This window comes from Chanodichthys erythropterus, chromosome 13, assembly GCF_024489055.1.
Source record: "Chanodichthys erythropterus isolate Z2021 chromosome 13, ASM2448905v1, whole genome shotgun sequence".
Taxonomy (NCBI): Eukaryota; Metazoa; Chordata; class Actinopteri; order Cypriniformes; family Xenocyprididae; genus Chanodichthys; species Chanodichthys erythropterus.
The window spans coordinates 33,101,283-33,116,223 of record NC_090233.1 but is presented as its reverse complement, the minus strand read 5'-3'; the positions used below and the strand labels follow the sequence as shown (position 1 = coordinate 33,116,223).

The window sequence follows — 14,941 nt, the reverse complement described above, 5'->3', positions numbered from 1 at the left end:
ATATTATAGTGTTTTGGGGTAATGCTTTGTGCTATGCTTTTTGCTTTGTTTCAGATGTGTTAATATACAGATTATCAGATTTTTTCAGGTGTTGCAAATATACATGCTGTTCTTCACTCTCAGCTTCAGTATATAAAGAAATATATTGATAAGCAACAGCCAGATCAATAAAATGTTTCTTTATATAACCCAGCTCAGTTGAGAGGTGCATGGATTTGTTTTATGTGATGGCCATCTAGTGTTTGAATAGATGCATCACACAGATTTTTTTTTTAGTGCTTGTAGTTATTTGAAATCTAGAAAAATGAGTAAGTGAGGAGACATGTTCATGAAGTAAGAATGAGCATATCAAAGAAGATATGAGGATATTTAAATGAAAGGGTGGTAATGAAATGACTGCAGGGGAAATATAAAGTGTATAGAGTTCAGAAAGGGAAATAAGGAGAGCCTGATAGTCGATAGAAAGACTTTTGTGGCAGTGAACGCAGTTGATGTCAGGGTTACAAAATTATCATAAAACAAGCACACAGATTCTACATTCCCAAAAGTATGCAAGCGATACACATTCCCAGAAATTCGTCCATTCAAAATTGCAACAAAACCTATTCTGGTGCAAATTTAACCTGTATCTATAATTCAAAATGACATCAAGTAGCATGGTGAGCGTACCTCCAAGGTTATATTCTTCTGTGATTACTCACTTAAATGGGCCAATGTCACTATAAAGCCAAACAACATCTTTAATCATTTTACACAGTGCGGTGTTACATAAATAGGTACTGTGAGTTCCACAACTGGGCAGAAAAGCCTGAAGTTGAATAATACATCAGCAGGAATATCTTCAACCTTTGCTAAGTGGAGCCTTGACAATAGAAAAAAACCATCCTGTCAGATACCCCCAGTGCGTTAGGCAGGTCACACATAATCACCAGCGCTCTTTAAAACTAAAGAAAGCAAATGGCTCATTATCTTGATGACCAAGAAGCGTTTGATTTTCACTGCCCACAACTACACAGCGTTCATCTCAATAAATGGAATCTCTGCTGCTCTAACAAGCATACTTTTTACATAATTAGAGCTTCTGCTGGGTACATAATAGATACAAATGCAGTGTTGCTCTATTGTTATAATGTGTTCTATGCATTCTAAACAAGTATATATAGCGAAATGTGGTTTAGAAAGATAGTGACCAAATATTGAAAATGTCTTTGTGATTTTGCACCTTAGCTGTCAAAGAGTTCTGCGGAGATTAAAGGATGTTATAGTGTTCTAGGAACATTCACTTCTGTGACTGTTTCAAATTGGCAGGGCTTGCCATGCTCCCGAACTAATACAGCTTGCAACTGTAGCTCATTAAAGAGACAGTTCTCACTCCATCATCCCTTGTGAATAATGATAAGGGTGCAGGTTTCACCACAAAAGAAGCACCCTGTAGGGACCTATTGATTGTTTAGTAAATCTTTATCATTCGGACCTGATAATGGAGCAGTTTTGTACAGCTCTGGGTGTAAGCAATGTTTGTTAAAGTCTGTTTTGTGAAAATCAATTTGTTGGTGTATGTATTTGTTTTGGTTAAAATTATTAGTGCAACTTATTATTTAGAGCTATCTCACAGTGCTTGGAGTCACACAATGACAGCCTAAATGAATGTCTAAGGATTGTGGCCATTACGCTGATGATGAGTGAAAGAGAGAGACAGAATCCTAAAGCGTCACATTCTCTGTCCTCTTTCAGGAGAGGCTTTTTACAAACTGGAGAAAAGATTGAGACGTTTTTGTTGGGTATTTTCTCCTAATTTTTGTGTTTTGGTATTTTTTTTATATCAACAGGCATATTTTTCATTTTAGGATTTTTTATTAATTCCCTAAGGATTTATTCAACCATCAAGCATTATTTTACACTGAATCACTGCTGATAATGGGATCTGCCTTGAAACTGGCAGATGAATCAATGCTTGTGGGCGTATGTCTGAGGATATTCAACGCCGTTGCATGTTCAAATATATTTGCATGCATACACATAAACTGATTAAAATACACAAACATACTGTAGAACATATTTTCCATACCACTGTTATGCAGTGAGAAGGTAGTGACATGTAAACAGCAGTATGTGATTGATTTTGTTTATAGGTCAAGAAAAAATTAGATGCTGCTGAGAATTGCTTGTTTGCATGCATGTGCATGTGTATAATGAAGACCTGGTCCTGATTGAGCTGTGCAGATGTTGTGTGATGCAGGCTGAAGTTAAAATAAATGCTGCTGGTTAAGTAGTTGACTTTTACCCTATAGGCTTCGCTCACTTATCACCATTCTGATAGAGTTCGTGTAAATTTATAAATAGCTTATTAGGGCTTGTCTGGTCACATCCATAAATGTGTTTTCAGTATCTACAGGCGGAATTAATTTGATTCTAAATCTCAGCTGCACTGTGATTATTCCGTTGGCAAAAAAGAGCAATTTCGACATTTGAATTTAAGCTCGATATATATGTATTTTTTGTTGTTATTATTGAACCTGCTATGCAGTACCTTTTTATTTTTTTTATTTTTTTTAAATGAATATGCTTGTGTGTGTTTAAGATGGCAATTAGTAAGGACATTTAATAAATATAATAATAAAATGAAATTTAATAAATATAACTTATTTAAACTGTATTAATTATAGCTTGATTATTTATACAATTAACAGGATAGAACCTAACAGGATGGAAATAAAGACATTGATCTGGAAGGTGAATTTTGAAATTCTCATTTTTGTATTTATATTTAGAACCTTTTAGTGTATGGAAGATTCAGGCAAAAATAATATCAAAGTAGTAAAATTAATCAGTTTTATTTAATAAATGAACAAAATCACCACATCGTTTACTTAAATGGTTAGTTCACCCAAAAATGAAAATGTATTACTCACCCTCATGTTGTTCTACACCCGTAAGACCTTCGTTCATCTTCAGAACACAAATTAAGATGTTTTTGATGAAATTCGATGGTTCAGTGAGGCCTATATTGCCAGCAATATCACTGAACTGAGACATATTTAAAAGTTCATGCGAGTACAGTCGTTCAACCTTAATATTATAAAGCAATGAGAATAGTTTTTGTGCACCAAAAAGAAAACAAAATTGACTTTTGAAAAAATGACTTTTCAACAATATCTAGTGATGGCCAATTTCAAAGCACTGCTTCAAAGATTTACGAATCTTTTGTCTCGAATCAGTGGTTCGTATTGCATATCAAACTGCCAAAGTCACGTGAACTATTGAAATTTCAAACACTTATGACGCAACGAAACCTCGTTTACTGAAATCACGTGACTTTGGCACTCCGAACCACTGATTCGAAACAAGATTTGTAAAGCTTCGAAGCAGTGTTTTCGGCTATCACTAGATTTTGTTGAAAAGTCATTATTTTGTTTTTTTTTGGAGCACAAAAAGCATTTTTGTCGCTTCATAATATTAAGGTAGAACCACTGTAGTCACATGAACTGTTTTAAATGTCTTTCGAAGCTTTCTGGATCTTGAGAGGTTCAGTGACATTGCTGGCAATAGAGGCCTTGCTGAACCATCAGATTTCATCAAAAATATCTTAATTTGTGTTCCAAAGATGAACAAAGGTCTTACGGGTTTGGAACGAAATGAGGGTAATTAATGACAGAATTTTTTTATTTTTTTATTCTTTAATTGTAACATTGTGATAAATCTAATTAAAGATTTCAATCTTTAATACTTTCTCTAATATATTAAGACATAAGTTGGGACATAAATATGTACTGCATAGTAGAAAGACCCTACACGTAACATAAGGTTATGGCTGTCACGTAATATATGATAAGCATGTGTACAGTGTCTTCATGCTCTCTCAGTTTAAATCCCACTCATTAATCTCTGTGTCTCTGGGAGCTTCTCGCTCGTGTTATCAGATCTGATTGGAGGACAATCCTCTTTCCACATACCTGCACATTAAACCCAATCTTCCACTGACACTGGTAAACGGAGGTTGCTATGGATACACACCTCGCCTTGAAGAGTTGCATAATCTTCTCACCATCTCAGGATACCTTGAGTGACAGGAGAACCCCGCATCCAAGGAGAAAGCAGGAAGAGGAGGAGCTTCCCACTCGGTGCAGTACTTAGTATTCTATCCAGGTCTCTGTGACATCTCTCACATCTGCATGGCCAGGTGATGCCTGTGGAGAGTGGGAATTGATTGCTGAGATTCATTATTACGATCTGCTCCTCAGGGATGCCGCCCTACTGACTGCAGTGCACAATGGCCAACTCTTCTACTGCTTTCTCTCCATTTTTACTGCACCATTTATTTGTTTAAACACTTCTCCCTCAGATTTTTTTCCCTGACACGATTTCTGAGGCAAGGGAAGACCGTATCGGTATTATAAGCACCGTATTATTAAACCCATCCAATGGAAGGGAGCAGTTCAATCCAGTGTTGCGCTCTCTCTCTCTCTCTCTCTCTCTCTCTCTCTCTCTCTTTCTCTACTTCCATTATCCTTTCGATGGTCAATGCGTCATATGTTTGGAGAGGATGGAGTGTGCAGGGATGGAGGAGCAGGAGGGGGCTACAGAGGAAGAGAAAAGAGAGGGAATAGAGGAGAACAGGTCAAAGGAGTACAAATAGAAGACATTGGGAGGGAATCATGGAAATCCTTCCTTTCAGTTTTTCATTTGTGACCCGAAAGACCTAAAACAAGAGAAAGATGTGGTGTTAAAATGAAAAGATCAAAATTTGTCATTTTTTTCATCTGCTTTTCATTATTCCTCATCAATTCCAGTGCTTCGCCTCCGCAGAAACTCTCAACATCATTCTATAGCATGATCCCCTGAATCTTTTGTTTTTCCTTCTCTTTGTCAGCACGTACTATCATTCATGTTGCTTCCTTTCATCCATCTCTTTTCTTTCCTCCCCTCTCTCTCTCTCTCTCTCTCTCTCTTTCTGCTCTCTCTCCCTCTACGGGTTCTTCAAGACAGTGCCTCTCTGCTGCTCTACATCACAGCTACTGTTTCCCACTCTCCTCTCCTCCACTCTGCTTCGCTCCTCTTCTCTTTGCTTCTCTCCACTCATTCAGACCGCATGCTCCCTGTCATCTCTGGCACTGTTGGGTCTGCGTGGCCAGTGGAAGTGGACCCGGACACCCTGTATGGTCTGAAGGTGTTTTCCTGTTCCTGTGGATCTGTGGGGAGGGGAGGGAGGGCAGGGAGGGGGTGCAGGTGAAGGGAACCGTGTCGGGGGGATACAGGTTGCGCGGCTTTGCGGCAGGGGCTAAGGAGGGTCATGCTTCATGAGTTAAGAGGATTTTGGACAGAGACCACTCGTGCATCGCAGCCCCAATGTGGGGCCCTTTTCCGGATGGCGGGAACGTCCGGCCGGGAGCGATGAACCAGCTGGATGCTCCTCGGCCACTCAACTGGACCATACGGAAACTGTGCCATGCAGCCTTCCTTCCTTCCGTGCGCCTGCTTAAGGTACCCTGTGGGATTGGGTAGATAGGAGGAGGAAAGAGGTTTTTTTAAGAGAAAAATGCATAGGAAATATTAATTTTGTCTTGTACTAATTTGAAAAGAGGGAAATAGTGAACAAAAGCTCATTTTAAAGCAGATTTTAAGTTTATCTGATACATTGTCTCTCATGAAATGAGTACTGTGACCTATGGGATTGATTCTCTCTAAAGCATTTTCATTCGCTCAGAAATTCACTGCTTCATAGAGCTTTTTCTTGCAGTGCGCTGAACCAGCTAACTTCTCCGTCTTATTTAATAATGGCAGGTACTCTGCTCATGTGGAAGTATATTGTCAGTTTGAACTGTTGAGGTCTAGCAGCTAAATTAAAAATTATATCACATGGTGTGCAATAAGTGCTGTCAGCCTCTCAGGAGTAATGCTTTATTGCTTGCCCACAGATCACTTATAACTTGCATTTGTCTTGCATCACCAACATAGCATTTCACATGAATCAAAAACTTATCAATTGCATGCATGATAATGAATATTACCTTTGTTTTGATATTTTGCACAGAGGTGTTAGCTACAGGTATTAATAAAGCTTTACTGCACACTTGGGACCATGATAGTTGCTTTATGAAAGGGGAAGCTCCAGAGAGATTTCTGCTGGTAGTATAGTAATGTACGCAGTATGTAATGTAATTTCCTTTTGTATTATTGTCAGTGATGTTATATTACCTGTTTTCTGCTCATATTATAGTAATAGAACATAGATCGGTTCTTACTGTTTAGCGCTATCAGGAGTGAAATACTCTATAGGTCATGACTCACAGTGTTATGAGTGGATCATTATGTTCTTGTTTCAGTTTTTCAGCTCTGGAGGTGTAGTATTAGAGAGAACTATGCTTTTCACAATGGCTGTGAAACCGAGGACTGGATCCTATTAAGGGTTTCAGAAAAAAGAAATAACCAGGGTGTCATTGACTCCTAAAATGAAACATTTTGGAGCCAAATGACTTTTAATCGACAAACTACTGATTCACTGAGTGAATTTCTTACTTAAACTAGTCATTTCTGTGATTGTACAACTTACAGTAAATCATCACAGTAGTAAACTACAAGGGTGTTTTCTATGTATTTCATATGAATTTGTTCCAATCTGATGTTGTCACTCTCATGGTCTTGATTGTTTTTGTGTAATAATTAAACTGCCAAGGTGGTTTACTGTAGGTTCCAGTATGTCACTCAGGTTCTAGTCCTTACCATTTTCTGTGAATGTGTGAGACTTCCGAATCAACAGTTATAGATAAATAACTAGAAGAATAACAAAGTGCTGTAAACGGTAAAATTACACATGTGTTTATGATTTAGCGCTGCCCCCGACTAAAGATTTTTCTAGTCGACTATTAGTCATTCATTTAAGCATTTAGTCGATTAATTGCACATTTATATTAATTTAATTGGTCCCACTTTATATTAGGTGGCCTTAACTACTACGTACTTACATCAAAAAATAAGTACAATGTACTTATTGGGTTCATATTGAATTGCAAAATACTTTTGCTGCTTTTGAGGTGGGATATGGGTAATGTTAAGGAAAACTTTGGTGGTATGGGTAAGTTTAAGGGTAGGGGTAAGGTGTAAGGGAGGGGTCAACAGTGTAAGTATAAATGTAATTACAGAAATTAATTATAGATGTAATTACATGCAGGTGTTTTTAACATATAAGTACAAAGTAAAAACATGTATGTACACAATAAGTGCATTGTATCAAATCATTAATTTAAATGTAAGTACATAGTAGTTAAGGCCACTTAATATAAAGTGGGACCATTTAATTACTTAAATATATACTGAGGAGAATACTAAACCAATGAGTTTGCTTGCCGCAAAGCACCTGCAAATGATTACGAATGTGAAAAATTTTTGGGGGGGTGTTAGTGTAGGCCTATAGTAGGCTGTGTTATGAATCCTGATTGACTTTATGATTAGTTAAATCTGTTTTGCACATGCATCACCACAGAGTTAAACATTTCAGACAGTACAGGACAACCTCTGTCTCGTTCACTTCACGTCTGTGGGCATTACGCACAGCTCAGTGTGGCCCAGGCACGGCGCCAGGATTCCAGTTTTGGATGGGCCAGACCAATTGTGGGTGGGCCTTAAATTAAAAATGTTAAATTAAAAAAAAAAAAAAAACCTTATCCAATCACTGCTTAACCTAATAAAAAAATATTGACTAATATAGCCTACTGTTATAGTATCTGTGCGTATACATAATATAGATTTTAATAGCTTGACTTTAAATATTTTGTAACATTGTTAATAGTTTTGGTGCATAGGACAGACCTATCCGCGATCGCTCTCCATGGTTCTGACCAAAGAAGAGCGCTTTGGAATCTCCATTACGCATGAAACGCATCATACCTGGGCTGCGTTTCCCGATAACATTGTCTCTTAGCGCGCTACGAGGAGGTATAACTTAACTAAAGGTATACTACCACTAGAAGTATATCATTGCTAGGCGTCTTCAGGGCTATCATCCACTCACGAGGCATAGGCGCTGAAAGGCAGAGGCACTGGCGCCCTTCAAGCAACAGTGCTGTTTTTTTTCTGTAAAACATGATTTTGAAGACTTCATTAAGTTTTGTTTTATAGAAAACTCTTTTTAAAAGATATTAGTTTTGTATAAATTGTATCTAAATTTTGATCAATGTTTTATCAATCAATTGCCTGTATTTAATAAATAAGAAGCAAATATATAGCAGACAATGTAATATCCTTAGTGTAATTGACAGAATTACTAAAAAATATTTTGCTACCTAAAAGTTAAAGATTTTTTTGTGTCACGCATGCATGCATGTCTATTTCCCTCATATTAAATATAAAACGCATGTGGACTGATATTTTTCCAATGTCTGGACTCCTTTATTAATGGAGTATATAAACAGGCGTTTCAATATATAGGTATTAAATGCATTTTCTGAGAATTTATATTTCAAGTTTTTACTGCAAATGTCGAAATGCACGCTCTTTGGTCCATCAGTGCTTGAGTCACTGATCACATTAGAATAAAATATCTCATAATAAAATACAAAATTTACTGATTTATGAATGTATATGCATAGTTCTCATCAGTCGGAAATACAGATAAACACTTTAATTTGTTGTATTCACAAATGTATTAGCTATGGCATGAAATATCTGATATTCCGATTGTCAAATACATGCAAGTGTAAGTGTATTGTTGTTTAAACACCTTTATAACAATCGCGTTAGTTGAGCTTTATGCGCGATATAATTTTATGACACAAAATTTTGAAATGTAGGCTTAAATCAAACACATTTTAATTCAGATTCTGTATATATATATATATATATATACTCATACACTGAGTTTCGGTTCATTTTTATGACACGCTCTAGTTTATGGAGACAGAGACGGCAGAAAGCACATCCTGATTGTTTTTGTTTGTTTTGTTTGTGTCTTTAAGCTATTTTACAAAGGCACAAAGTTTTACACAAATAAAAGTAGATTCTTTCCAGTTTTGAATGATCTGTATGACCAACAATGCAAGTGATTGCGCCATCACCTCCATGTCATGCAGTAAGCACGCTAATACTTCAGCTTCTACACTCCGTACAAACACATGGATATGCGCCTGACAATAGCACACATTTTTCTAGGTTATTGTTAGGGTGAGCAGCCATGTTGCTACTACTAACATGTTTCAAATGATAAGCCATATTTGAGGTCGATGGATGATAGACGAAAATTTGGATTTCCTGCCTGACATACTGTAATTACCACAAGAACCCGCCGTTAATAATCTGTCCCTCACGGTCATGGTCAGTGTGACTTCGCCACAAGTTTTTTTTTTTTTTTTTTTTGCTGCAACTAAACAAATAATAAAAATGTTGGTTGACCAAGCCTCTTCTAGTCGACTAACGATTAGTCGACTATTAGGGGCAGCCCTATTATGATTATGATAATAAATTAAAATATGATAACAAAGACCTGTTTGTACTGTCAAACTGTTTTTGTAGAGCTAAAATACCTGGAAGCAGATGACAGTTACATATGGTCGCATTCGCTCGTTAAAAATAAGATGGATATACAGTTGGACAACTTAACAGGTGTTTGTGTAAACAAAAAGACTTACGGTTTAGTGAAAGAGTCACAGCTCTAAATGATTCACTGAATGAGTGAATCTGATTCAAACCGCTAACTCATTCGATGCTGTCTCGTGAATCTTTTTGAGTGATTCATTAAAAAGAACCCATTCAAAAGAAACAAAGTGGGCAGCGTCTGAATGTTCGGAAACAGAATACCTTTGCTAAACTTTTTGAAATTTGTTTCTACTCCTGAGCGAAGAACAAAGGAAAAATTTGACAATATGAGGTCCAATTATACCATATTAACTAGAAGTTAAAATATTGTCACACTTTTTTTCTTTTCTTTTTTTTTTGTCGCCATTGGGAATATTTTAGTCACATTGGTAAGTAGCTGTATTTGTAGTAAATATTTATTCTGCTTGTGAATTTGAATCATAAAGTATGAGATGTGCTTTTGTTTTGCATAATACATTCTATTGCTAAGTTACATTACAACGATGGGTGGAAATTTAGATTGATCATGGTTTACCAATGCAGCATATTTGATCTACAGTACTCGTGTTGACTTTAAAGGTGCCCTAGATTTAAAAATTGAATTTATCTTGGCATAGTTACATAACAAGAGTTCAGTACTTGGAAATGACATACAGTGAGTCTCAAACTCCATTGTTTTCTCCTTCTTATATAAATCTCATTTGTTTAAAAGACCTCCGAAGAACAGGCGAATCTCAACATAACACTGACTGTTACGTAACAGTATTTGCATATGCCAGCCCATGATCGAGGCATTACACAAGGGCAGCTAGTATTAACGTCTGGATGTGCAGACTAGGTAAGCAAGCAAGAACAATAGCGAAAAATGGCAGATGGAGCAATAATAACTGACATGATCCATGATAACATGATATTTTTAGTGATATTTGTAAATTGTCTTTCTAAATGTTTCGTTAGCATGTTGCTAATGTACTGTTAAATGTGGTTACCATCATTTCTTACTGTATTCACAGAGACAAGAGCCATCGTTATTTTCATTATTAAACACTTGCAGTCTGTATAATGCATAAATACATCTTCATTCTTTATAAATCTCTCCAACAGTGTAGCATTAGCCACGGAGCACAGCCTCAAACTCATTCAGAATCAAATGTAAACAATATAACAGTATACAATACTCACATAATCCAACGCATGCATGCAGTATGCATGACGAACACTTTGTAAAGATCCATTTTGAAGGTTATATTAGCAGTGTAAACTTTGTTTATGCACTGTTTAAGGCAAGCGCGAGCTCCGTGGGCGTGGAGCATGAGCATTTAAAGGGGCCGCAACCTGAATCAGCGCATTTCTAATTATGCCCCAAAATAGGCAGTTAAAAAAAATTATTAAAAAAATCTATGGGGTATTTTGAGCTGAAACTTCACAGACACATTCAGGGGACACCTTAGACTTATATTACATCTTGTAAAAAAACGTTTGATGGCAACTTTAAGGTGAATGTTTTTCATTACACAGCTTGGGTTAGAGGGCAGTTGTGGTTTAAACTGCAGGTGCTCAGTGTAGGTGACTGACCAGAGCAGTTGAAGATTATTGAAGTTGGACAGACCGATGCCCTACATATGAGATTATCTCAGTGATGTGTAAACAGCTGTATGTTTGTCCAGCTCTGCTGAGGTGTAGTTTGTCAATAGAACACTGAGGAGATGGATGTGTGTTTCACTATTTGTGCATGTTTGTGAGAAAATGTATCTGTGTGTGTATGAGATTCAGTAGCTGGCAGGCCACTGCTATCCAGCATAGCAACACGGTCAACCTTGCAGATGTAATGAAAATACCTCCGAGCAAATGAAGGTTTGTGACTGACGTGTCTCTATCTGTCATCGCACTGGAGCTAATCTAATTTGCTGATACCTTTGTTGGTTATTAGGGAACACTGGTAATGAATCAGATGCTTTGGCACGTTGCTCCAATTTCACATGGTTTGTATTCATGAGTTTCTATAGATGCATATAGAAGTACATTCTCCCCTCATAGAACTGAATTTCTATGATTTTTCATATGATTTCTATGACTCACCCTCATGCTGATCCAAATCTGTATGCTGTTATTTTCCTATATTACACAATAAGAGGATTTAATTCATCCCTTTCTTTTGTACACATTGACAGTTTATAGTAGTTTACCACCTCTACCAAGCTCCAAATATATTATGAAATTATTATAAAAGTAGAGTATACAACTATATTGCAAGTTACTATAGCTTTGTGTGAGAGAAAAGATGACATTCATGATGACATCTTTAGAAAGTATTTCCCACACTCGTTTTCTCATTCTCCTTCCTGCATTTCTGATTGACTTAGAAATTCACCACATAATGTAATGTATAGTGTTTATATGATCCTTTTTTTTTGACAGCTGTGCTCACTATAAACTGTCATATGGCAATGATCTGCATATAGGTTCTTCAGTATATCTATTTTGTTCTGTAGAAAAAATAAATAGTATACAAGCTTGGAATTCTCATTTCTGGGATGTGCGTAGAAATATATCTATTGGTAATGGAGAGAAAAAAGTATGTACATTCCTGGGCAAAAATAAATTGGTCAAGCCCAAAATGGCTAAACACTAAGCTTTTAATTGTCTTAACCACAAATTATTGGTCACAAAAAAATTAAAAATATAAATATTAAATGCACTACTTAAAAAGCCATTGCTGTCTCAGAAACACATCAAAGTTGTTCTTAAATTTTTGGCAGAATATGGGAAGTTTGATTCAGAGTGGTTCAGCAGAATTGTGTAGAGTGATGAATCACAGTGAAACATGAGTTGTATAGCGATGCTCCAGAGTGGTGTCTTTGAAAGAAAAAAAATCTCTACCACAGTAAATCGTGGAAGAAGAGTGTGTGGGGAGCCTTTTTTTTTTTGCTGCTGGTATTGGTGAGCTACTTCACTGTGAAAAATCATTTAATGCTTTGGATTACAAGAGAATATTGCAGAATGGCTTGCATCCCACAATTAAAAAGTTGTTATCTAAAGAGGAATGATCAGATGTTATTTTTCAATAAGACAATTCCAGCCCATATTGCAAAGACAACCAAGAAGTGGCTTGAGAACAAGTCCATCAGGCTCATGTTTTGGTCTGGTCAGACTCCAGATTTGAATCATATAGTGAATATTTGGTCTCACATTAAACTCGGATGAACTGGAAGACATTTTTCAACTACTCATGAACTGTTTGAAGCCATTAACATTGAGTGGAACAACACTGACACTTCCTGTAAAAAAAAAAAAAAAACACAGTGGTTCACCAACTTTTTAGAGTGGCGTACCCCCTGAGGCATTTAACATCCTTCTGCATACCCCCTCTCTTCCACTTAGACTGCAGTCAGACCTTTTCCATTAAGGGACAACATTTGCCCCCTTAAAGTGATTTAAAGGTGCATTTTTCACCTTTATCCACCTTTTTCCTAATGAGCCTACTGCATTTTAGATTATGGGTGGCACTTCTGGTTTGGGATTGGCCCATTTTTTGCCCAGGAGTGTATGCTTGGAGGTCAGCTTATTTGCTGCTTTTGTAAATCACAGCAATGATCATTCCAGTTGGAACTGGACATCAACCAGAAAGTAAAGTTGTTTACTGATGTATCTGTAGAGATGCAAATTAATGTAGCGATGTAGCACTTCTTCCCCAAATAAGCATTTCTGTGTCTGCAGGTGGCTGTGTTCTCAGCAGCTGAAAGAGACATTAATCAACGAGCTGTATACCAAGGAAAGAAATTATACCATATTTTTTGTGTGTGCATGTTTAACTTTAAGTGTGCTCTCTGATCTGACAACTCTTGCATAATTTGCACAAAATGTTTATGTAAAGTTTTATAACAAATTTCATGATTTATTTAGCAATTGACAAAAAGGGATGTGTGCAATTGGATTAGATTGTCATCAGCAGCTCAGTATATTGTTTAAAGACTGTCAATTATGTGATAATTAAGATGGTCTCCTCCCCCAATCGGCCTCTATAACACTTGATTGTCGCCTTTAATAATTTATTGCCACTTTATTCTAAATTATGTACTATTCGCATTAATATTTAAGATTACAAGTGTTACATTGATTATCAGTATTAAGAAACATATTTAATCAGCTCTATTATAAGCCCAGTCTAAAGACAAATGCAGTGTCCTGGCTCCGCTCATGGCACTTCAGAAACCACATATCTCAACAGCAAATATCTTCAGGGTTGGTGGCAGGTGTTGGGACTATATACTATATATTGAGTATTATCTCAGTGACACACTCTGACAATCTCAGCTCTCTCTCATTCTCTCTATATGGCTCACTCGCATGTCTCTTGTTTCTCCTTTCTTTCTACACTAAAGCATATTTACTTTAATCTACTCACTGTGTGGAAAATGGATTGATATAGTGATGAAAACGACCGATTTTAAATTCTGCTGTACACTGAAATTCAGAACTTAGTCTTTAGAGAATTAGTGACCACACAAATAGCTACCAAAATAAAATACTAGCTACACAAACCAATTTTCAAATAAATCTCCTCAACTTGGATTTAGAGATGTATTACTCAATTAAATTAATATATTCCCATATAAGACATAGTAATAAATGCATTAGCCCACTAACAAGCCAAATCCAAGTAAAACTTTGTCAAGTTTCCTTTTTTTTTTTTTTTCTCAATTTTGCTCAAGGATAAGTCATTTGTACATTTACTTTGTCTTTTTTTGTTAAAGGTGCAATATGTAATATTTTTGCAGTAAAATATTCAAAAACCACTAGGCCAGTGTTGTATATTTTGTTCGCGAGAAAATTGCAATTTTAGCCAAGTCTCCGGGATGTTTGAGGAGTCGCCTGTCAATTGCGTCATACCCGCATTACCCTCGGTTTCCGGTTTTATTTTGTAGAAACCATGGAAACACCAAAGACGCTTTAAAATATTACACATTTTAATAGACAAGGGAACATCTGTTTTGATATATTTATAGACTGAAAACAATGTGTTGTTAACGTTATATAGCTTAGTCTAATTGTTTAAATCAATTTTCTTGATTTTTTTCGAGTACCATTCTTTACCATGCCTCAGAGAAAAACACTATTTTGTGAAGTAGCTAACATAGCATAATCAGATACAGCTTTATTTTTAGTAACAGTAATACATAATTTTCTCCATCATACAATACGTTTTAAAATTAATTGCATGCCATTTATCAACACAAGCCATCCAGCATTTAATATGATATTCTAAAATCGATCTATCTTACTGCAGTGTGCAACAAGTGTCTCACAGCAGCCACCGAGCGAACGCAGAGTAATGTTATAACATCATTTTCAACACACTCAAATGTATCTAATA

At 36.4% G+C, this 14,941-nt stretch overlaps 1 protein-coding gene across 11 annotated transcripts in view; it reads left to right on the top strand.

Moving 5' to 3' along the window:
* The window catches only part of trpm3 (transient receptor potential cation channel, subfamily M, member 3), a 162,648-nt gene that overhangs the window by 25,245 nt on the left and 122,462 nt on the right, over positions 1-14,941 (top strand). For 9 of the 11 annotated variants that reach the window (XM_067408422.1, XM_067408421.1, XM_067408420.1 and 6 more), the window contains exon 1: positions 5,392-5,481. The exons of the other annotated variants lie outside the window; for them this stretch is intronic. In XM_067408422.1, coding sequence (XP_067264523.1) covers positions 5,392-5,481 — 90 coding nt within the window. Of the gene's footprint in view, positions 1-5,391; positions 5,482-14,941 lie in introns of those variants that run through there. 11 annotated transcript variants of the gene reach the window in all.